Here is a 24218-nt window from a genome sequence, read left to right as displayed (position 1 = left end):
TATTAGTAAAAAATATTATGTGTAAACTCAAGACCCCACTCATTCCGATTGATATCTGCAATGAAGAGTGAGAGTTCTTCCTCAGAGCCTTTCCAAATGATAAAAATATCGTCTATATATCTACCATATAGTTGACATCTAGAAAAAAATGGATGTTGATAAATAATAGTGTGTTCAAAGCTGCCAACAAAGAGATTCGCAAAGCTCGGTGCAAACGTACTGCCCATAGCTGTCCCTGTCTCTTGTTTGTATAGTTGATTATTAAACTGAAAAACATTATGTTTTAGTATAAACTGAATGCTATCCAAAATGAACTGTATCTGTTGTGATGGCATACTCGGATCGCTGGTAAGGAACTCAGAAATTGCTTTGCCTCCTAACTCATGGTCAATGACCGTATAGAGAGAAGAAATGTCCATTGTGAGGAAAAGAAAATTATCTTGCCACGGGATAGCTGTAACCTTCTGAATAAAATGCGAGGAATCTCTTATATATGAAGGCAATGCCTTCACATGTTGTTGTAAAAAAGAGTCAACATATCTAGACATATTAGAAGTAAGTGAATTAATCCCTGAAATTATTGGTCTCCCAGGTGGTTTGGTGACATTTTTATGCACTTTTGGTAAAATAATAAAATAATGCCAGTGCCGGTTCGTTGTTAGAAAGAAATTCAAACTCTTTCTTGCTTAGCACGCCCACTGTAAGCCCATGACGGATAAAGTTGTTGTATTCTATAAGATAAGAAGGTAGGGGATTGGATTTTAGAGATGTATAGAATCGTGTATCTGAAAGCAGCCGATCAGCCTCTTCGAGGTAATCCTCCCGGTTTAATAGGACAATGCCCCCACCCTTGTCTGCCGCTTTAATAATTAGTGATGGGTCATCGGCAAGGCTCTTCAGGGCCATGTTTTCGGATTTGCTCATATTATGGGGATACTTAATGGGCTGCTGTATAAGTGACTCAAAGTCTGCCATAACTAGAGAACTAAAGGTTTCCAAAAAACTCCCTTTGCTGTGAAGGGGATAGAAATTGGACTTAGGTTTAAAACCACTATCTCGAGCAGGGGGATTAAGAGAACTCGCGGCAATTTCTGACAATGAGTTGCTGACACCATTGGAGTCTTTGATTTCAAAATGTCTTTTCAGGGTTAGTTTCCTCACATAAGTAGTCCAGGAACAGTTCGAAGTCATTACTTCTAGTAGTAGGACAGAAACTCAATCCCCTTTGTAATACTGCAGTCTCCATATCATTTAAAACATGCTGTGATAGATTGAATATTTTCACTCTTTCTATTGGATCATGGTCCCTTGCTTTACCTATTTCTTGTTTCTTTTGTCTTTTGTGTCTGACCTTAATTCCTCCTCTACACCCTCTCTTCCTTTCCTTTTTCCGCTTAGAGGTGCCGCTGTTACTACAACTTCTTGAGTTTGTGGGAATAGGGTCGGCTGTACAGGGGGAGTGGGATGGAATGGGGGAGGAAGGCCCAAAAAAGAAACATTCTCTATAAAGGTCAGTTCCGGAGGGGTAAGGCTCCTATGATTGGATTGTGATGTTAAATCAACAAAGTCAAGTGGAGTGTAAAACACAGGTTCCGAGCCAGCCGGATTAGATACAGGGGTCTGAGAACCTGGATGTACCGTAATGAGTGAGTCCTCTAGTAGGGTGTCATCATCAAATCTACCCGAGGGGAGACCGGGATGATTATTGTGACCCACCGGTAGGATGCAATAACTCCAAATTTTCTTCCTTTACTGTACTACCCATTGAACAGATACCAGTGGGGGGCCAAAGATATCAGAATCTTAAAAGGCGTGAGAATTATTGGATTTATAAATTGAAAACATTGGTACCCGAAGGTTTAAACGAATATATAGAAAATGTATGTCAATAGACATTTTGAGAAAGAATTTATATGAAACGCTACTTTTAAATTAACTTAGTTATTATTATTATTTTAGTTCTATATATATAACCATGTCTACTTTATTAGTGGTCCCATCATATGGGTTATTTATTATAACCGGTAAGGGTGTTTATAGCTTAATTTATACAATAACAGTGTCTATTTTAAGATGTATCTCTTTTTATCATGTGTGAAACTAGCTCCCAATAAGGGTGTTTACAGTTTAATTTATATAATAACAGTGTCATTACAAGCTAATATGCATCTCTTACTGCTTAGCCAGTTTCACTGGCGGAGTTTGGCGGCTGGGTTCGGACCTTGCGTTTTCTTTCGCCCGGGGGGACATGGTCATCCACCCGGACATTCCTCCAGTCCGTGTCTTCCCGGGCGACATGATCCCGTGGCCCTCTGCGGGCGGTCCGGGCCGGGCCGTAATACTCCTTCTTTAGTCTTCAGCTTGTTGTTATTTTGACAGTTCGGTCTCTCTCCAGAGTGACTGATTGGTCAATGTTTGCAGGCTCCTCCCCCATATGTGCACGTAGCTCCTGAGGGTAGGCCCCTCCTATTTTGTACAGCGCTATGGCGCTATGGGGATTCTCCTTCAGAAGATTCCCGTGACATACGCAATTAGCGTACGCAATTTGCGTATATAAATAGATCTATCGATCCAGGTCAGTGCTGGAGCCGCACTGAAGTTGAGCTCCTTTCAGCTTAAGAGTAATATATTTAAAGATTAATGAGATCATGTTTAAGACGATGTTGGTCTATTATGATTATTTTATCTTATAAATCTGTTACATTCACATGTCTTTTATGCCCCTCCCCTCCCTCCCCCTCCCCTTAGGAAACGGGCGGTTTTGGCGGGTGTTTTTTCTCCCTTTTAAATCACAACACTACCGGACTATACTTTATGCACTGTTCTGATGAAGGGAGATTATGTAACTCCTGAAACGCGTAAACTTTGTGCTTCTATAATAAATATAAATTTGTTTTCCACCACTTTGGTGTAGCCTTGGACATTTTCTGGGACAGCGCTGTTTACTAGTATCGAAGTTTTTTTTCCTTTTTATTTACTCCAATACGGGCCCCTGCTTGGGAGTATCCCGTTTACGATACACCTGGCTGCAGTCCTTAGCTTCCATTGCTACCTTCTCCGCACGGAATTCTGGATACCCCAGTGGGGTGATATGCACACAGCCCAAGGGGCTACTAGGTGAGTGCAATTGTTCACTCTTTGTTTGGTCTGAGTCTGCCACAGTAAGACACGAGGCGCCGGTGCCCTTGTTTTTTTCTGTTTTATTTTTTAGCGCCATGCAGCGTGACGTTCCACTGCAGAAACCGCTCCTGCCATAAGCTGGAGGTGAGGACAATCACTGAGACATGTAAGATGGTTGGAGGTGACTGTGCAGATGTCTATATGAAGCCCACCATTATGGGTTACTTGGCAAATTAGAGATTTGTTTGGTCCCTGGGCTTACCAATAAAAAAAACCCTGTTCAAAGAAAAAAAGCTGCCATAGAGCGGCTGACGCAACGTTCACACAGACAAACCCTGAAGCCAAAAGGGTGATGGATGATGGACGAAGCTGGCTATGCTGCGGTGTCCGGTCTCTTCCTGAGGTAACCGTACAAAGCGTACAAGGGAATGGGGAGATGCGTCCGCTCTCTTCCTGAGGTAACCGTACATAGTGTACAGGTGGATGGGGAGATGTTTCCGGTCTCTTCCTGAGGTAACCGTACATAGTATACAGGTGGATGGGGAGATGTTTCCGGTCTCTTCCTGAGGTAACCGTACATAGTGTACAGGGGGATGGGGAGATGTTTCCGGTCTCTTCCTGAGGTAACCGTACATAGTATACAGGTGGATGGGAGATGTTTCCGCTCTCTTCCTAAGGTAACCGTACATAGTATACAGGTGGAGGGGGAGATGTTTCCGGTCTCTTCCTGAGATAACCGTACATAGTATACATGGGGATGGGGAGATGTTTCCGGTCTCTTCCTGAGGTAACCGTACATAGTGTACAGGTGGAGGGGGAGATGTTTTCGGTCTCTTCCTGAGGTAACCGTACATAGTGTACAGGTGGAGGGGGAGATGTTTCCGGTCTCTTCCTGAGGTAACCGTACATAGTGTACAGGTGGATGGGGAGATGTTTCCGGTCTCTTCCTGAGGTAACTGTACATAGTATACAGGTGGATGGGGAGATGTTTCCGGTCTCTTCCTGAGGTAACCGTACATAGTATACAGGTGGAGGGGGAGATGTTTCCGGTCTCTTCCTGAGGTAACCGTACATAGTGTACAGGGGGATGGGGAGATGTTTCCGGTCTCTTCCTGAGGTAACCGTACATAGTATACAGGTGGAGGGGGAGATGTTTCCGGTCTCTTCCTGAGATAACCGTACATAGTATACATGGGGATGGGGAGATGTTTCCGGTCTCTTCCTGAGGTAACCGTACATAGTGTACAGGTGGAGGGGGAGATGTTTTCGGTCTCTTCCTGAGGTAACCGTACATAGTGTACAGGTGGAGGGGGAGATGTTTCCGGTCTCTTCCTGAGGTAACCGTACATAGTGTACAGGTGGATGGGGAGATGTTTCCGGTCTCTTCCTGAGGTAACCGTACATAGTGTACAGGTGGATGGGGAGATGTTTCCGGTCTCTTCCTGAGGTAACCGTACATAGTGTACAGGTGGATGGGGAGATGTTTCCGGTCTCTTCCTGAGGTAACCGTACATAGTGTACAGGTGGATGGGGAGATGTTTCCGGTCTCTTCCTGAGGTAACCGTACATAGTGTACAGGTGGATGGGGAGATGTTTCCGGTCTCTTCCTGAGGTAACCGTACCTAGTGTACAGGTGGAGGGGGAGATGTTTCCGGTCTCTTCCTGAGGTAACCGTACATAGTATACAGGTGGATGGGGAGATGTTTCCGGTCTCTTCCTGAGGTAACCGTACATAGTATACAGGTGGATGGGGAGATGTTTCCGGTCTCTTCCTGAGGTAACCGTACATAGTATACAGGTGGAGGGGGAGATGTGGATTTGTTTGTTTTTAAGTCTTTTCCAGAGACGAGCAGCGATAAGCTGTGAGACCAGCGGATGGAGAGGAGGTACAGGGTAAAGATGGCATCCGGAGAGTAAGTAACTGTGTTTGCCACCTGCCTTGTATCTTACTGTAAGTTATCTGACAAAACCAGCAGAAGGAAGCCATGTGTAATGTGGTGTAGTATCCTCACATTGGGCGGCCCAGGGGACAACAAATATAGCAGAGAGGGTTGTGTACGGCTGTATTATCTACACCTGCCATAACCTACTGTAAGTAACACCGTAAAGTGCCTGTCTACATAGTCTGTCATCTTCCTGCCTGTTTCAGGGACTGTAAGTGGACGTCATCTACCTGCCACAGGTGGCCTATATAGGTATGTCCTTACAGGTGGCCTATATAGGTGTGTCCTTACAGGAGGTATATATAGGTATGTCCTTACAGGTGGCCTATATAGGTATGTCCTTACAGGTGGCCTATATAGATATGTCCCTGTCTGTACTGATGTCTTCTTTACAGGTCAGCCAAAGCTATGGGAGACGACAAAGCCAATGTCTGAGGTGATACTAGTGGCCTTAAAAGAAGCGATATAACTGAGGCCAAGAGTCCAAGTGTCTGTAAAGAGGCCTGTCAGTCAAAAGATGGGTTTAAGGTTTAAGGATCCATACCAATGTTATTAACCATTACAAAAAGATCATATGGTATATGTATATATAAAAAAAAAAAAAAGTTTGACACCTTAGATCAGAATTTCCCAACTGGGGTGCCGCAGCACACTGGTGTGCCGTGAGAACCCGCCAGGGGTGCCGCGGGATCCCGGTGGGAAATGTGACTCTGTCCCTTTAATATCACGACAAGCTGCGGCCGCGCAGCTTCTAGGGATATGCCGATCGGTTTGATGTTCAATCAATCAGTCATTCAATCGAGCAGAATGTCGGAGCAGGACCTGTCAGCGTCCTGCTCTGACATTCACTCCCATAGGCCGCGGCACTTCATGCCAGCAGCCTATGGGACGCCGGGACGTGACCTCTCCGGCAGGTTCCGTCCCCGCGGCTCACAGGATGGAGCCTGAAGAGGAGGGAGAGCTGCTGCCTGCAGCCACACAGCGCTGATTAGGTGAGTATGATGGGGGTTTTTTTGTTTTTGTTTTTTTAAACTATTTTGTGCATAATGGTATACTGCAGGGGGCATTATTAATATATGGGGGCATACTGCAGGGGGCATTATTAATATATGGGAGCATACTGCAGGGGGCATTAATATATGGGGGCATACTGCAGGGGGCATTATTATTATATGGGGGCATACTGCAGGGGGCATTATTATTATATGGTGGCATACTGCAGGGGGCATTATTACTGTATGAGGGCAAAGCAGGGGGCACTTGTACTCTGACCTCATGGCCATAGTACTTCTCATTGTACCCCTTTATATTGCAGTATATGAGCCATATAATTATCAGCACCATATACTGTGGCGCTATACAGTACACATCACCACAGTATATGGTGCTGATAATTATGTGCTCATATACGTGGCACTGTATGTATGAGTTTACAGGGGACTGTGTATATGTGTGTGTGTATATATATATATATATATATATATATATATATAATATATATGGGAATACATGGGACTGTATGTATGAGGTTACATGGGATTGTATATATGAGGGGGTTATCCTCTTTTTTTTTTTTTTTTTTTTTCACTTTTTTTAAATAAATAATTTATTGAAAGGACCTCTGCCCGGCATATTTCACTCTTGAGGGCTTAAAAAGTATCTCTTGTGGTGATAAGAAGCTGATTTAAAACCCTCAAGAGTGAACTCCGTGAACTATATGTATAATATGTACTGTTTTAGTGTCATTTTGTGCCATTTTGGTTGGTGGTGTGCCCCGGGATTTTTTAAGTAAAAAAAGTGTGCCGCGGCTCAAAAAAGGTTGAAAATCAATGCATTAGATGATGTATAGTATATACTTTGCTTTTATTTCTATGGTGGTTATTTTATGTGTAATATGTGATGATCTCGGGTGAAACAAGAGACAATTCAGTAGGATCCAAATATTATATCGGTAATAAACGCCCAGTTACTTCATATTATTGGTGTATGTATTATAGTATATGATTATTTACAGGAAGAGATGTGACCATGCGACCAGTCATTAGTCCTGTGTGATCTAATCATAAAGACGTTTTCTAGGTACAAAATGAAGTAAAAAGACTTAAAAGAAGTGGACAATTCAGAGAATCCTATACTGACGAGTGTGAATTCACTATCTGGTTATTATAAGTGAATCTAGCGGTTACATAGTAGGTCACATTGTGGAGATTTTATTGCATTTATCTGTTATGCTGTTTTTGGTTTATGTATCAATCAACTTTTTATTTTTGCTTTTGCCATGAGATAAGATTTGCTCACATCTAAACTTTTCCTTTTCAGAAACTTTTTAAAGTTAGTTGTTGTGACTTTCCAAACCCCACATGATGCCGAAGTGGTAGAGTCCTTGTGATAGAGTCACGTCTGTTATATACAGTGATAAGACAATAAGGTTTGGTTATTTGGATAAAATCCGGAGAGGTATTTGTCATATACAGATATTGGTTTGGGTATTGATAATAAGCTTTTATTTGTTTTGTTGTAGCTAAGCTGTATATTGATGTATACTGTACAGACACACCCTGACATTGCAGATCTACCTATCACATCTGCAGAAAGTTTGTTCCGCCATCTATAACTTTCAATAAAACATATAGTACTATTTTTGTCTATACTATGGTGATGCCCATAAACTAATGGAAGTCCTTCAGGGTCTCTTCGAGGTGGTCTTATCCATAATAAAGTGTTTATGTGTATTCTCTCTCTCATATAAAACCTCAACGAACAAAAAGAAGGTCTACCATCATATAGGTAACTAACGTAATTATGTTTTCTTTCTCTTATCGGTTCTCTTGAATCTGTGCCGCCTGGACATTTCTGGAGGTTGGATGCTGGACAAGTACTTGGAGGATGGGACCACCCCTGGAGAAGATGTGGCCCCTCAAGCAACACTCATCGGCTTGGGAGAGCATCTGAGGAACCATCTGGTTAATCACGAACTCCAGTGATCCCTGTCCAGGCTTCACGGATGTCAAATGGGGGAATGATAAGGCCAGGTATTGGGATTTTACCTACTTGCACCGTACCTACATGACTACACCTATATATACTGCCCTATAAAGATACTGGAGATGATCAGAGGGTGACAGAGAGATGTTCTGGATGAAGAAGAGGAATGCTGACAGCACGTCAATGAGAAGAGCTCCTGGAAAGTTATCATTTATAGTCACAATACCCAAGGAACGAAGGGGAGACCCTTATCTATAAACAATTTTTGAATAATAAAACATTGTGTTACCCTGACTGCGCAGTACAGGAAGCTGATGACCATATATGGACTGGCCTACCAGAGTGTGACATGTATGTGTCTTGTGACTAGGAACCCCGCCTGTATTGGCTGTTACATATTTCATATGAATGAGTAGTACCGCCCCATATTCTGTCTATAAAATGTGATTACCATAATAAAACTTGGGCCATTATCCAGGCTTATAATCCTGATACAATGTCTTATCTGTGTCCGTGATTTATAAGTAACGAGTTGGTAATACTGCAGGTTACAGCTCTAGATATATTTAAAAACCATCCTGGGTTGTTGACTTTTCTCCATAGAGACGGGTCAAAATCTAAATTTAGACTTATCAGTGACCCCTCTCTATATATCACTATGTGTGACCCCCTGTATATCACTATCACTCCCCGGGGTGTGAGCGGCCAGTTATGGAGGAGCCGGAGTGTGATAATAACCCCCCGGGGTGTGAGCGGCCAGTTATGGAGGAGCCGGAGTGTGATAATAACTCCCCGGGGTGTGACCGGCCAGTTATGGGGGAGCCGGAGTGTGATAATAACTCCCAGAGGTGTGACCGGCCAGTTATAGAGGAGCCGGAGTGTGATAATAACCCCCCGGGGTGTGAGCGGCCAGTTATAGAGGAGCCGGAGTGTGATAATAACCCCCCGGGGTGTGAGCGGCCAGTTATAGAGGAGCCGGAGTGTGATAATAACTCCCCGGGGTGTGAGCGGCCAGTTATGGAGGAGCCGGAGTGTGATAATAACCCCCCGGGGTGTGACCGGCCAGTTATAGAGGAGCCGGAGTGTGATAATAACTCCCCGGGGTGTAAGCGGCCAGTTATAGAGGAGCCGGAGTGTGATAATAACTCCCCGGGGTGTGACCGCCCAGTTATAGAGGAGCCGGAGTGTGATAATAACTCCCCGGGGTGTGACCGGCCAGTTATAGAGGAGCTGGAGTGTGATAATAACTCCCCGTGGTGTAAGCGGCCAGTTATGGAGGAGCCGGAGTGTGATAATAACCCCCGGGGTGTGAGCGGCCAGTTATGGAGGAGCCGGAGTGTGATAATAACCCCCGGGGTGTGAGCGGCCAGTTATAGAGGGGCCGGAGTGTGATAATAACCCCCCGGGGTGTGAGCGGCCAGTCATGGAGGAGCCGGAGTGTGATAATTACCCCCCGGGGTGTGACCGTCCAGTTATGGAGGAGCCGGAGTGTGATAATAACTCCCCGGGGTGTGAGCGGCCAGTTATGGAGGAGCCGGAGTGTGATAATAACCCCCCGGGGTGTGAGCGGCCAGTTATGGAGGAGCCGGAGTGTGATAATAACCCCCCGGGGTGTGAGCGGCCAGTTATGGAGGAGCCGGAGTGTGATAATAACTCCCTGGGGTGTGACCGGCCAGTTATGGAGGAGCCGGAGTGTGATAATAACTCCCCGGGGTGTGAGCGGCCAGTTATGGAGGAGCCGGAGTGTGATAATAACTCCCTGGGGTGTGACCGGCCAGTTATGGAGGAGCCGGAGTGTGATAATAACTCCCCGGGGTGTGACCGGCCAGTTATGGAGGAGCCGGAGTGTGATAATAACTCCCCGGGGTGTGAGCGGCCAGTAATGGAGGAGCCGCAGTGTGATAATAACCCCCCGGGGTGTGAGCGGCCAGTTATGGAGGAGCCGCAGTGTGATAATAACCCCCCGGGGTGTGAGCGGCCAGTAATGGAGGAGCCGGAGTGTGATAATAACCCCCCGGGGTGTGAGCGGACAGTTATGGAGGAGCCGGAGTGTGATAATAACTCCCCGGGGTGTGAGCGGCCAGTTATGGAGGAGCCGGAGTGTGATAATAACCCCCCGGGGTGTGAGCGGCCAGTTATGGAGGAGCCGGAGTGTGATAATAACTCCCCGGGGTGTGAGCGGCCAGTAATGGAGGAGCCGCAGTGTGATAATAACCCCCCGGGGTGTGAGCGGCCAGTTATGGAGGAGCCGCAGTGTGATAATAACCCCCCGGGGTGTGAGCGGCCAGTAATGGAGGAGCCGGAGTGTGATAATAACCCCCCGGTGTGTGACCGGCCAGTTATGGAGGAGCCGGAGTGTGATAATAACTCCCCGGTGTGTGACCGGCCAGTTATGGAGGAGCCGGAGTGTGATAATAACCCCCCGGGGTGTGAGCGGCCAGTTATGGAGGAGCCGGAGTGTGATAATAACCCCCCGGGGTGTGAGCGGCCAGTAATGGAGGAGCCGGAGTGTGATAATAACCCCCCGGGGTGTGAGCGGCCAGTAATGGAGGAGCCGGAGTGTGATAATAACCCCTCGGGGTGTGAGCGGCCAGTTATGGAGGAGCCGGAGTGTGATAATAACTCCCCGGGGTGTGACCGGCCAGTTATGGAGGAGCCGGAGTGTGATAATAACCCCCCGGGGTGTGAGCGGCCAGTTATGGAGGAGCCGGAGTGTGATAATAACTCCCCGGGGTGTGAGCGGCCAGTTATGGAGGAGCCGGAGTGTGATAATAACCCCCCGGGGTGTGAGCGGCCAGTTATGGAGGAGCCGGAGTGTGATAATAACTCCCCGGGGTGTGACCGGCCAGTTATGGGGGAGCCGGAGTGTGATAATAACTCCCCGGGGTGTGACCGGCCAGTTATAGAGGAGCTGGAGTGTGATAATAACTCCCCGTGGTGTAAGCGGCCAGTTATGGAGGAGCCGGAGTGTGATAATAACCCCCGGGGTGTGAGCGGCCAGTTAAGGAGGAGCCGGAGTGTGATAATAACCCCCGGGGTGTGAGCGGCCAGTTATAGAGGGGCCGGAGTGTGATAATAACCCCCCGGGGTGTGAGCGGCCAGTCATGGAGGAGCCGGAGTGTGATAATTACCCCCCGGGGTGTGACCGTCCAGTTATGGAGGAGCCGGAGTGTGATAATAACTCCCCGGGGTGTGAGCGGCCAGTTATGGAGGAGCCGGAGTGTGATAATAACTCCCCGGGGTGTGAGCGGCCAGTAATGGAGGAGCCGCAGTGTGATAATAACCCCCCGGGGTGTGAGCGGCCAGTTATGGAGGAGCCGCAGTGTGATAATAACCCCCCGGGGTGTGAGCGGCCAGTAATGGAGGAGCCGGAGTGTGATAATAACCCCCCGGGGTGTGACCGGCCAGTTATGGAGGAGCCGGAGTGTGATAATAACTCCCCGGGGTGTGAGCGGCCAGTTATGGAGGAGCCGGAGTGTGATAATAACCCCTCGGGGTGTGAGCGGCCAATTATGGAGGAGCCGGAGTGTGATAATAACTCCCCGGGGTGTGACCGGCCAGTTATGGAGGAGCCGGAGTGTGATAATAACCCCCCGGGGTGTGAGCGGCCAGTTATGGAGGAGCCGCAGTGTGATAATAACTCCCCGGGGTGTGAGCGGCCAGTTATGGAGGAGCTGGAGTGTGATAATAACCCCCCGGGTGTTACCGGCCAGTTATGGAGGAGGAGGAGTGTGATAATAACCCCCCGGGGTGTGAGCGGCCAGTTATGGAGGAGCCGGAGTGTGATAATAACCCCCGGGGTGTGAGCGGCCAGTTATGGAGGAGGAGGAGTGTGATAATAACTCCCCGGGGTGTGAGCGGCCAGTTATGGAGGAGCCGGAGTGTGATAATAACCCCCCGGGGTGTGAGCGGCCAGTTATGGAGGAGCCGGAGTGTGATAATAACCCCCTGGGGTGTGAGCGGCCAGTTATGGAGGAGCCGGAGTGTGATAATAACCCCCCGGGTGTTACCGGCCAGTTATGGAGGAGCCGGAGTGTGATAATAACTCCCCGGGGTGTATGCGGCCAGTTATGGAGGAGCCGGAGTGTGATAATAACTCCCCGGGGTGTGACCGGCCAGTTATGGAGGAGCTGAAGTGTGATGATAACCCCCCGGGGTGTGAGCGGCCAGTTATGGAGGAGCTGGAGTGTGATAATAACCCCCGGGGTGTAAGCGGCCAGTTATGGAGGAGCTGAAGTGTGATAATAACCCCCCGGGGTGTGACCGGCCAGTTATGGAGGAGCCGGAGTGTGATAATAACCCCCCGGGGTGTGAGCGGCCAGTTATGGAGGAGCCGGAGTGTGATAATAACTCCCTGGGGTGTGAGCGGCCAGTTATGGAGGAGCCGGAGTGTGATAATAACTCCCCGGGGTGTGAGCGGCCAGTTATGGAGGAGCCGGAGTGTGATAATAACCCCCCGGGGTGTGAGCGGCCAGTTATGGAGGAGCCGGAGTGTGATAATAACCCCCCGGGGTGTGAGCGGCCAGTTATGGAGGAGCCGGAGTGTGATAATAACTCCCCGGGGTGTGATCGGACAGTTATGGAGGAGCCGGAGTATGATAATAACTCCCCGTGGTGTGAGCGGCCAGTTATGGAGGAGCCGGAGTGTGATAATAACTCCCCGGGGTGTGACCGGCCAGTTATGGAGGAGCCGGAGTGTGATAATAACCCCCCGGGGTGTGAGCGGCCAGTTATGGAGGAGCTGGAGTGTGATAATAACCCCCCGGGGTGTGAGCGGCCAGTTATGGAGGAGCTGGAGTGTGATAATAACTCCCCGGGGTGTGAGCGGCCAGTTATGGAGGAGCTGGAGTGTGATAATAACCCCCCGGGGTGTGAGCGGCCAGTTATGGAGGAGCCGGAGTGTGATAATAACCCCCCGGGGTGTGAGCGGCCAGTTATGGAGGAGCCGGAGTGTGATAATAACCCCCCGGGGTGTGAGCGGCCAGTTATGGAGGAGCTGGAGTGTGATAATAACTCCCCGGGGTGTGAGCGGACAGTTATGGAGGAGCCGGAGTGTGATAATAACTCCCCGAGGTGTGACAAGCTCCTCCATAACTGGCTGCTCACACCCCGGGGGGTTATTATCACACTCCAGCTCCTCCATAATTTGCCGGAGTATGATAATAAGTCCCCGGGTGTGAGCGGCTAGTTATGCGGGAGCCGGAGTGTGATAATAACCCCCCGGGGTGTGACCGGCCAGTTATGGAGGAGCCGGAGTGTGATAATAACCCCCCGGGGTGTGAGCGGCTAGTTATGGGGGAGCCGGAGTGTGATAATAACTCCCCGGGGTGTGACCGGCCAGTTATGGAGGAGCCGGAGTGTGATAATAACCCCCCGGGGTGTGAGCGGCCAGTTATGGAGGAGCCGGAGTGTGATAATAACTCCCCGGGGTGTGACCGGCCAGTTATGGAGGAGCCGGAGTGTGATAATAACCCCCCGGGGTGTGAGCGGCCAGTTATGGAGGAGCCGCAGTGTGATAATAACTCCCCGGGGTGTGAGCGGCCAGTTATGGAGGAGCCGGAGTGTGATGATAACCCCCCGGGGTGTGAGCGGCCAGTTATGGAGGAGCTGGAGTGTGATAATAACCCCCGGGGTGTGAGCGGCCAGTTATGGAGGAGCTGGAGTGTGATAATAACCCCCCGGGGTGTGAGTGGCCAGTTATGGAGGAGCCGGAGTGTGATAATAACCCCCCGGGGTGTGAGCGGCCAGTTATGGAGGAGCCGGAGTGTGATAATAACCCCCCGGGGTGTGAGCGGCCAGTTATGGAGGAGCCGGAGTGTGATAATAACTCCCCGGGGTGTGAGCGGACAGTTATGGAGGAGCCGGAGTATGATAATAACCCCCCGGGGTGTGAGCGGCCAGTTATGGAGGAGCTGGAGTGTGATAATAACTCCCCGGGGTGTGAGCGGACAGTTATGGAGGAGCCGGAGTGTGATAATAACTCCCCGAGGTGTGACAAGCTCCTCCATAACTGGCTGCTCACACCCCGGGGGGTTATTATCACACTCCAGCTCCTCCATAATTTGCCGGAGTGTGATAATAACCCACTGGGGTTTGAGTGGCCAGTTATGGGGGAGCTGGAGTGTGATAATAACTCCCCGGGGTGTGACCGGCCAGTTATGGAGGAGCCGGAGTGTGATAATAACTCCCTGGGGTGTGAGCGGCCAGTTATGGAGGAGCCGGAGTGTGATAATAACCCCCCGGGGTGTGACCGGCCAGTTATGGAGGAGCCGGAGTGTGATAATAACTCCCCGGGGTGTGAGCGGCCAGTTATGGAGGAGCCGGAGTGTGATAATAACCCCCCGGGGTGTGAGTGGCCAGTTATGGAGGAGCCGGAGTGTGATAATAACTCCCCGGGGTGTGAGCGGCCAGTTATGGAGGAGCCGGAGTGTGATAATAACCCCCCGGGGTGTGACCGGCCAGTTATGGAGGAGCCGGAGCGTGATAATAACCCCCCGGGGTGTGAGCGTCCAGTTATGGAGGAGCCGGAGTGTGATAATAACCCCCGGGGTGTGAGCGTCCAGTTATGGAGGAGTCGGAGTGTGATAACTCCCCGGGGTGTGATCGGCCAGTTATGGAGGAGCCGGAGTGTGATAATAGCTCCCTGGGGTGTGAGCGGCCAGTTATAGAGGAGCCGGAGTGTGATAATAACCCCTCGGGTGTGAGCGGCCAGTTATGGAGGAGCTGGAGTGTGATAATAACTCCCCGGGGTGTGAGCGGCCGGTTATGGAGGAGCCGGAGTGTGATAATAATCCCCCGGGGTGTGACCGGCCAGTTATGGAGGAGCCGGAGTGTAATAATAATCCCCCGGGGTATGACCGGCCAGTTATGGAGGAGCCGGAGTGTAATAATAATCCCCCGGGGTGTGACCGGCCAGTTATGGAGGAGCGGGAGTGTGATAATAATCCCCCGGGGTGTGAGCGGCCAGTTATGGAGGAGCCAGAGTGTGATAATAACCCCCCGGGGTGTGAGCGGCCAGTTATGGAGGAGCCTGAGTGTGATAATAACCCCCCGGGGTGTGAGCGGCCAGTTATGGAGGAGCCGGACTGTGATGATAACCCCCTGGGGTGTGACCGTCCAGTTATGGAGGAGCCGGAGTGTGATAATAACTCCCCGGGGTGTGAGCGGCCAGTTATGGAGGAGCCGGAGTGTGATAATAACTCCCCGGGGTGTGAGCGGCCAGTTATGGAGGAGCCGGAGTGTGATAATAACCCCCCGGGGTGTGACCGGCCAGTTATGGAGGAGCCGGAGTGTGATAATAACCCCCCGGGGTGTGAGCGTCCAGTTATGGAGGAGTCGGGGTGTGATAATAACCCCCCGGGGTGTGAGCGGCCAGTTATGGGGGAGCCGGAGTGTGATAATAACTCCCCGGGGTGTGACCGGCCAGTTATGGAGGAGCCGGAGTGTGATAATAACTCCCTGGGGTGTGAGCGGCCAGTTATGGAGGAGCCGGAGTGTGATAATAACCCCCCGGGTGTGAGCGGACAGTTATAGAGGAGCTGGAGTGTGATAATAACTCCCCAGGGTGTGAGCGGCCAGTTATGGAGGAGCCGGAGTGTGATAATAACCCCCCGGGGTGTGAGCGGCCAGTTATGGAGGAGCCGGAGTGTGATAATAACTCCCCGGGGTGTGAGCGGCCAGTTATGGAGGAGCCGGAGTGTGATAATAACTCCCCGGGGTGTGACCGGCCAGTTATGGAGGAGCCGGAGTGTGATAATAACCCCCCGGGGTGTGAGCGGCCAGTTATGGAGGAGCCGGAGTGTGATAATAACTCCCCGGGGTGTGAGCGGCCAGTTATGGAGGAGCCGGAGTGTGATAATAACCCCCCGGGGTGTGACCGGCCAGTTATGGAGGAGCCGGAGTGTAATAATAATCCCCCGGGGTGTGAGCGGCCAGTTATGGAGGAGCCGGAGTGTGATAATAATACCCCGGGGTGTGACCGGCCAGTTATGGAGGAGCCGGAGTGTAATAATAATCCCCCGGGGTGTGACCGGCCAGTTATGGAGGAGCCGGAGTGTGATAATAATCCCCCGGGGTGTGAGCGGCCAGTTATGGAGGAGTCGGAGTGTGATAACTCCCCGGTGTGTGACAAGCTCCTTCATAACTGGCTGCTCACACCCCGGGGGATTATTATCACACTCCGGCTCCTCCATAACTGGCCGCTCACACCCCGGGGAGTTATTATCACACTTAAGCTCCTCCATAACTTGCCGGAGTGTGATAATAACCCCCCGGGGTGTGAGCGGCCAGTTATGGAGGAGCCGGACTGTGATAATAAACCCCCGGGGTGTGAGCGGCCAGTTATGGAGGAGCCGGAGTGTGATAATAAACCCCCGGGGTGTGAGCGGCCAGTTATGGAGGAGCCGGCGTGTGATAATAACTTCCCGGGGTGTGAGCGGCCAGTTATGGAGGAGGAGGAGTGTGATAATAACCCCCCGGGGTGTGAGCGGCCAGTTATGGAGGAGCCGGAGTGTGATGATAACCCCCTGGGGTGTGACCGTCCAGTTATGGAGGAGCCGGAGTGTGATAACTCCCCGGGGTGTGACCGTCCAGTTATGGAGGAGCCGGAGTGTGATAATAACCCCCCGGGGTGTGAGCGGCCAGTTATGGAGGAGCCGGAGTGTGATAATAACCCCCTGGGGTGTGAGCGGCCAGTTATGGAGGAGCCGGAGTGTGATAATAACCCCCGGGGTGTGAGCGGCCAGTTATGGAGGAGGAGGAGTGTGATAATAACCCCCCGGGGTGTGACCGGCCAGTTATGGAGGAGCCGGAGTGTGATAATAACCCCCGGGGTGTGAGCGGCCAGTTATGGAGGAGCCGGAGTGTGATAATAACCCCCGGGGTGTGAGCGGCCAGTTATAGAGGAGCCGGAGTGTGATAATAACCCCCCGGGGTGTGAGCGGCCAGTTATGGAGGAGCCGGAGTGTGATAATAACCCCCCGGGGTGTGAGCGTCCAGTTATGGAGGAGTCGGAGTGTGATAACTCCCCGGGGTGTGACCGGACAGTTATGGAGGAGCCGGAGTGTGATAATAACCCCCCGGGGTGTGAGCGTCCAGTTATGGAGGAGTCGGAGTGTGATAACTCCCCGGGGTGTGACCGGACAGTTATGGAGGAGCCGGAGTGTGATAATAACCCCCCGGGGTGTGAGCGGCCAGTTATGGAGGAGCCGGAGTGTGATAATAACCCCCTGGGGTGTGAGCGGCCAGTTATGGAGGAGCCGGAGTGTGATAATAACTCCCCGGGGTGTGACAAGCTCCTCCATAACTGGCTGCTCACACCCCGGGGAGTTATTATCACACTCCAGCTCCTCCATAACTGGCCGCTCACACCCCGGGGAGTTATTATCACACTTAAGCTCAGGGGCGGGCTGGGCCGGGGGGCAGGGGGGCATATGCCCCCCGGGCCGGTCTTCCCCCAGTTGTCAGGGCCGCCTGGCTGCTGACAGCTGGCTGGAGTCCTCAGTGCCTCCCCTGCTTACAGCCCCGGCCCTCTTCTGTCATATTTACCTGTGGCTGTGCTGTGGATCCGGTCTGTGCTGGAAGCGGCCGCTGAAGCCCCGCCCCCATGACGGTAAGCCCCGCCCCCTTCATGGCCATTATGCTTTCTATAAGCCTATGAGGCTTAGGCCCCGTTCCCACTGAGCAAAGCTAGCGGAATTCCGCGACGGAATTGTCCGCCGCGGAATGCCGTTAGCCTCCCGCTCATAATGGGACTCTATGGGAGGCGCGCGCTGCTGCTCTATACGCGCTGAAGAATGAACATGTTCATTCTTCAGCGCGGACAGGGCAGGAGCGCGCGCCTCCCATAGACTCCCATTATGAGCGGGAGGCTAACGGCATTCCGCGGCGGACAATTCCGTCGCGGAATTCCGCTAGCTTTGCTCAGTGGGAACGGGGCCTTATGGTAAAAAGCAAACTGCTGTACGCAGTATCTTCCTCCGGCCACCAGAGTGCGCTCTCTCCTCCCTGCTGGTTCTCCGGTGTCTGGGCTAGAAGAGCCTGAAGACAGAGAAGATGGTGTCTGCAGGAAGCCAGGTACCTACACAGCAGGCCATAGGGCAGGGGGAGGGAACCAAGGCTCTCCAGATGTTGCAGAACTACTACTACCATCATACCTGGGCAGCCATAGGCTGTCCATGCATGATGGGAGTTGTAGTTTTGCAACAGCTGAAGAGCCAAGGTTCCCTATCCCTGACATAGAGGATACATATACACAGGAGACCTACACAGGAGGATACATATATACAGGAGACCTACACAGGAGGATACATATATACAGGAGACCTACACAGGAGGATACATATATACAGGAGACCTACACAGGAGGATACATATATACAGGAGGAGACATACAGAGGAGTATATAGAGGATACATATATACAGGAGGAGACATACAGAGGAGTATATAGAGGATACATATATACAGGAGGAGACATATATACAGGGGTACATGGAGGATACATATATACAGGGGTACATGGAGGATACATATATACAAGAGGAGACATACAGAGGAATTAGGGCTGGGTGAGTAAACAAATTAATTCGCCCAGAAGGTTAGAATCGATTAGATTTTTGTAAAAATCTTAAATTAAATTTTCACAAAAAATCATTGCAGGCGGAGCAGCATGGATTGTTGGGTTGGCGGCCGGGCAAGAGGTGCAGGTCAAGCGGGCGGCGCGGAGGTGAGGTGCATGGCGGGCTTATGGCGGTGCGTGGAGTGTTGGGCTGGAGGTGAGGTGCAGGGCGGTCGGGCAGTCCGCCTAATAGAGCTGCGACTGACCTGCCTGAGCTATAAATATCACGTCCTGCTCCCCTCCCGGCCACACGTGCAGGTCCCCGGTCTCTGGAGCAGGCCGCAGGGACTGTAGTGGTGGTATCACCACTACAGTCCCTGCGGCCTCCTTCAAAGACTGGGGACCTGCATGTGTGGCGGGGAGGGGAACTTGTGTGCCAGGGTGAGAGGAAGAGGAGGAGGGCTATGTGCACTCCTGCCCCAATCACCCCCAGCTGCCCCAGTCCCCCTAGAGTCACCCCCAGTCTGCCTCAGTGCCCCTCAATCACCCCCAGTCTGCCCCAGTCCCCCCCAATCACCCCCAGTCTGCCCCAGTCCCCCTCAGTCACCCCCAGTCTTTCCCATTTCCCCTCCGTCATCCCCAGTCTGCCCCAGTCCCCCTTCAGTCAACTCCAACTGTCCCCAGTCCCCCTTCAGTCAACCCCAGTTTGCCCCATACACCCCCAGCTCTCCCAGTCACCCCCAGCTCCCCCAGTTTGCCCCGTACACCCCCAGCTCTCCCAGTCACCCCCAGCTCCCGCAGTTTGCCCCGTACACCCCCAGCTCTCCCAGTCACCCCCAGCTCCCCCAGTTTGCCCCGTACACCCCCAGCTCTCCCAGTCACCCCCAGCTCCCCCAGTTTGCCCCATACACCCCCAGTCACCCCCAGCTCCCCCAGTTTGCCCCGTACACCCCCAGCTCTCCCAGTCACCCCCAGCTGCCCCAGTTTCCCCCAGTGACCCCTCAGCTATACCCGTATTACTACTACACCCCTCATCTTTACCTGTACTACTACAGCCCACATCTGTACCTATACTACTAATCCCCCTCATCTGTACTACTAATACACCCCTCATTTATACCTGTACTACCATACCCCTCATCTTTACCTGTACTACTACTACTAATGCCCCTCATCTGTATTACTAATACCCCCCATATCTATACCTGTACTACCTCACCCCTCATCTTTACCTGTACTACTACACCCCTTATTCACTATACCTCCACTACTACACCCTACCTAGATGGAGGCACCAGTGGTATGGTGGTATAAGTAACTATGTGGTGAAGGAGTGGTGATAATATTTGTTACTTATATAATGGTAATAGATGATGTGGCTATGGGGTCATAGAGCGCAGTTATGGGCGTGGCTATGTCCCTCTTTCCCCCCAGCAAAAGTTGGGGGGTATGCATATATACAGGAGTACATAGAGAAGACATATATACAGAAGTATATAGATGATACATACAGTATATACAGTAGTACATAGAGGAGACATATATACAGAAGTATATAGATGATACATATATACAGGAGTACATAGAGGATACATCATATATCCTCTATGCACTCCTGTATATATGCATCTTCTATGTACTGCTGTATATATGTCTCCTCTGTACTGCTGTATATATGTCTCCTCTATGTACTGCTGTATATATGTCTCCTCTATGTACTCCTGTATATATGCATCCTCTATGTACTGCTGTGTAGGTCTCCTCCTGTGTGTGTATATATATATATAGTTACACTGATCCAAATTTTCCTGCATTGCATATTCCCTCGTGAATATATAATATATATATATATATATATATATATATATATATATATATATATATATACGCACACACAGGAGGAGACCTACACAGCAGTACATAGAGGATACATATATACAGCAGTACATAGAGGATACATATATACAGGAGTAGACATACACAGCAGTACATAGAGGATACATATATACAGGAGTAGACATACACAGCAGTACATAGAGGGGACATATATACAGGAGGAGACATATGCAGGAGTACATAGAGGATACATATATACAGGAGTACATAGAGGATACATATAAGTATGTGTGTTTGTTGTTTTGTTTATTATTATTTTTACTAATGGGGGGTGCACACACGAGGGGGGTGTTCTAAAAAGAGGAATGCCTATAGGGACCACAGCAGTGATGTAAACTATTGTAAAAAAAAAATACAGAAACCCCAGCTTTCCCAGCATCTTGTATTTGTAGTCAGTATAATGGAGGTCACCCAGCTTTTCCACCATCTTATACTCAGTATGATGGAGGTCACCCAGCTTTCCCAGCATCTTATAGTCAGTAGGATGGAGGTCACCCAGCTTTCTCACCATCTTATACTCAGTATGATGGAGATCACCCAGCTTTTCCACCATCTTATACTGCGTATGATGGAGGTCACCCAGCTTTCCCAGCATCTTATAGTCAGTAGGATGGAGGTCACCCAGCTTTCTCACCATCCTATACTCAGTATGATGGAGGTCACCCAGCTTTCCCAGCATCTTATAGTCAGTAGGATGGAGGTCACCCAGCTTTCCAGCATCTTATACTCAGTATGATGGAGATCACCCAGCTTTCCCAGCATCTTATACTCAGTTTGATGAAGGTCAACCAGCTTTCCAGCATCATATACTCAGTACGATAGAGGTCACCCAGCATTCCTATCATCTGTCTATGGGTACGTTCCGTGTCATCGCTGAGCCGCCCCATAGACTTATACAGGAAAGTGACTTCTGATCCCTTCACAGGGCACAGTAGGATATTTGGTCACAAATGATGAAGATGTTATAGGTAAGGGCCAGAGTGGTCCTTAAAGGATGGGCCGCCAGCCTGCTACTTATGGGCCAGTGCTGTGTGCTTGCCCCCCGGGCTAAAATTTGCCAGCCAGCCCCTGCTTAAGCTCCTCCATAACTTGCCGGAGTGTGATAATAACCCCCCGGGGTGTGAGCGGCCAGTTATGGAGGAGCCGGACTGTGATAATAAACCCCCGGGGTGTGAGCGGCCAGTTATGGAGGAGCCGGAGTGTGATAATAACTCCCCGGGGTGTGAGCGGCTAGTTATGGAGGAGCTGGAGTGTAATAATAACTCCCGGGGTGTGAGCGGCCAGTTATGGAGGAGCCGGAGTGTGATAATAACCCCCCGGGTGTGAGCGGCCAGTTATGGAGGAGCCGGAGTGTGATAATAACCCCCGGGGTGTGAGCGGCCAGTTATGGAGGAGCCGGAGTGTGATAATAACTCCCTGGTGTGTGAGCGGCCAGGTATGGAGAAGCCGGAGTGTGATAATAACCCCCCGGGTGTGAGCGGCCAGTTATGGAGGAGCCGGAGTGTGATAATAACCCCCCGGGGTGTGAGCGGCCAGTTATGGAGGAGGAGGAGTGTGATAATAACTCCCCGGGGTGTGAGCGGCCAGTTATGGAGGAGCCGGAGTGTGATAATAACTCCCCGGGGTGTGAGCGGCCAGTTATGGAGGAGCCGGAGTGTGATAATAACCCCCCGGGGTGTGAGCGGCCAGTTATGGAGGAGGAGGAGTGTGATAATAACTCCCCGGGGTGTGAGCGGCCAGTTATGGGGGAGCCGGAGTGTGATAATAACCCCCGGGGTGTGAGGGGCCAGTTATGGAGAAGGAGTGTGATAATAACCCCCGGGGTGTGAGCGGCCAGTTATGGAGGAGCCGGAGTGTGATAATAACCCCCCGGGGTGTGAGCGGCCAGTTATGGAGGAGCCGGAGTGTGATAATAACTCCCCGGGGTGTGAGCGGCCAGTTATGGAGGAGCCGGAGTGTGATAATAACCCCCCGGGGTGTGAGCGGCCAGTTATGGAGAAGCTGGAGTGTGATAATAACTCCCCGGGGTGTGAGCGGCCGGTTATGGAGGAGCCGGAGTGTGATAATAACCCCCCGGGGTGTGAGCGGCCAGTTATGGAGGAGCCGGAGTGTGATAATAACTCCCTGGGGTGTGAGCGGCCAGTTATGGAGGAGCCGGAGTGTGATAATAACTCCCTGGGGTGTGAGCGGCCAGTTATGGAGGAGCCGGAGTGTGATAATAACTTCCCGGGGTGTGAGCGGCCAGTCATGGAGGAGCCGGAGTGTGATAATAACTCCCTGGGGTGTGAGCGGCCAGTTATGGAGGAGCCGGAGTGTGATAATAACTTCCCGGGGTGTGAGCGGCCAGTCATGGAGGAGCCGGAGTATGATAATAACCCCCCGGGGTGTGAGCGTCCAGTTATGGAGGAGCCGGAGTGTGATAATAACTCCCCGGGGTGTAAGCGGCCAGTTATGGAGGAGCCAGAGTCGAAGCGCAGATGATGATAATGATGAGTATCACACATTAAGGCTATGTTCACACTACGTAAAACTACGGCCGTTGTTGCCATTCATAGTATGCAGGGGGAAGCTCTGATGCGCCTGATCAGAGGTCTGCGGCCGGAAAGATCCGGGCAGAAACCGGCCGTTCCGTGACTGGGCGGGGTCACAGAACGGCCAATCTCTTCCGTAGTGTGAACATAGCCTAAACGTGGGACAGACAGACAGCAGTGGTAACCACTGAGCGCAGATGATGATAATGAGTATCACACATTATACAGAGGACGGAGGTAACAATGGTGGTAACCACTGAGCGCTGATGATGAGTATCACACATGACATATCGTACTGTCCTGTAAAGATTTTTTACTCACCTTTTTGTAGTTTATTAGAATTTTCATCAATCCAAAAAAAGAGGTTGGCAAACTGACAGTCACAGATCCAGGGGTTCCCCTCTAGGCGCAGCGCCCGCAGTGATGGCAGCGACTCCAGGACGCTAACACTTAAACTTTGCAAGTTGTTATCATTTAATTCCAAGACTTGAAGAGACTCCAGGTTTTCGAAAGCGTCTTCATGAACCTCCGAGAGGTTATTGTTTCCAAGATTCAACTTTATCAGTTTTTCCGCTGCCTTAAAAATCCCGGCATCCAGCTGCGTAAGGTTATTGTAGCTAAGGTCCAGGAAGACCAGCCTGGTGGAGCTGCTGAAGGTGCCCTCCTCCAGAGAGGTCAGAGAGTTGTTCCTGAGATCCAAATACACCAGATCAGCATAAAACAAGAAGAGATCCCCTGGGATCGACTGGATGTGGTTGTTGGCTGCCAGCAGTTTCCTTATGTCCAGGGGGAAGAGGCTGGGGAGGCTGGGAAGTCCTTGGTCTCTGCAGTCTATTGTGTGATAGTCCAAACAGACACAAACCGAAGGGCACAAGAGCCCTGGAGGGAGAAGCAGCAAACAGCAGAAGAGCGGTGAAAGGCAGCGATAGAAGCATGGCAGCATTGTAAAGGTTTGGAGGCAGAGACAGCTACCGAGACATGCTGCCAAGCTGAGCAGCTATAGACAGCTACCGAGACATGCTGCCAAGCTGAGCAGCTATAGACAGCTACCGAGACATGCTGCCGAGCTGAGCAGCTATAGACAGCTACCAAGACATGATGCCGAGCTGAGCAGCTATAGACAGCTACCGAGACATGATGCCGAGCTGAGCAGCTATAGACAGCTACCGAGACATGGTGCCGAGCT

General features: G+C 51.0%; 1 protein-coding gene across 1 annotated transcript in view; it reads right to left on the bottom strand.

Annotated features, from left to right (window-relative positions):
- Positions 1-23975, bottom strand: part of LRRC38 (leucine rich repeat containing 38) — a 76251-nt gene extending 52276 nt beyond the window's left edge. The window contains exon 1 of the mRNA XM_069947626.1: positions 23354-23975. Within this exon, the coding sequence (XP_069803727.1) occupies positions 23354-23975 (622 nt within the window). The remainder of the gene's footprint in view (positions 1-23353) is intronic.
- Between the last annotated feature and the right edge of the window lie 243 nt (positions 23976-24218).

The sequence above is a fragment of the Dendropsophus ebraccatus genome, chromosome 12, assembly GCF_027789765.1.
Source record: "Dendropsophus ebraccatus isolate aDenEbr1 chromosome 12, aDenEbr1.pat, whole genome shotgun sequence".
Lineage (NCBI taxonomy): Eukaryota > Metazoa > Chordata > Amphibia > Anura > Hylidae > Dendropsophus > Dendropsophus ebraccatus.
This window is presented reverse-complemented; position numbering and strand designations above follow the sequence as displayed.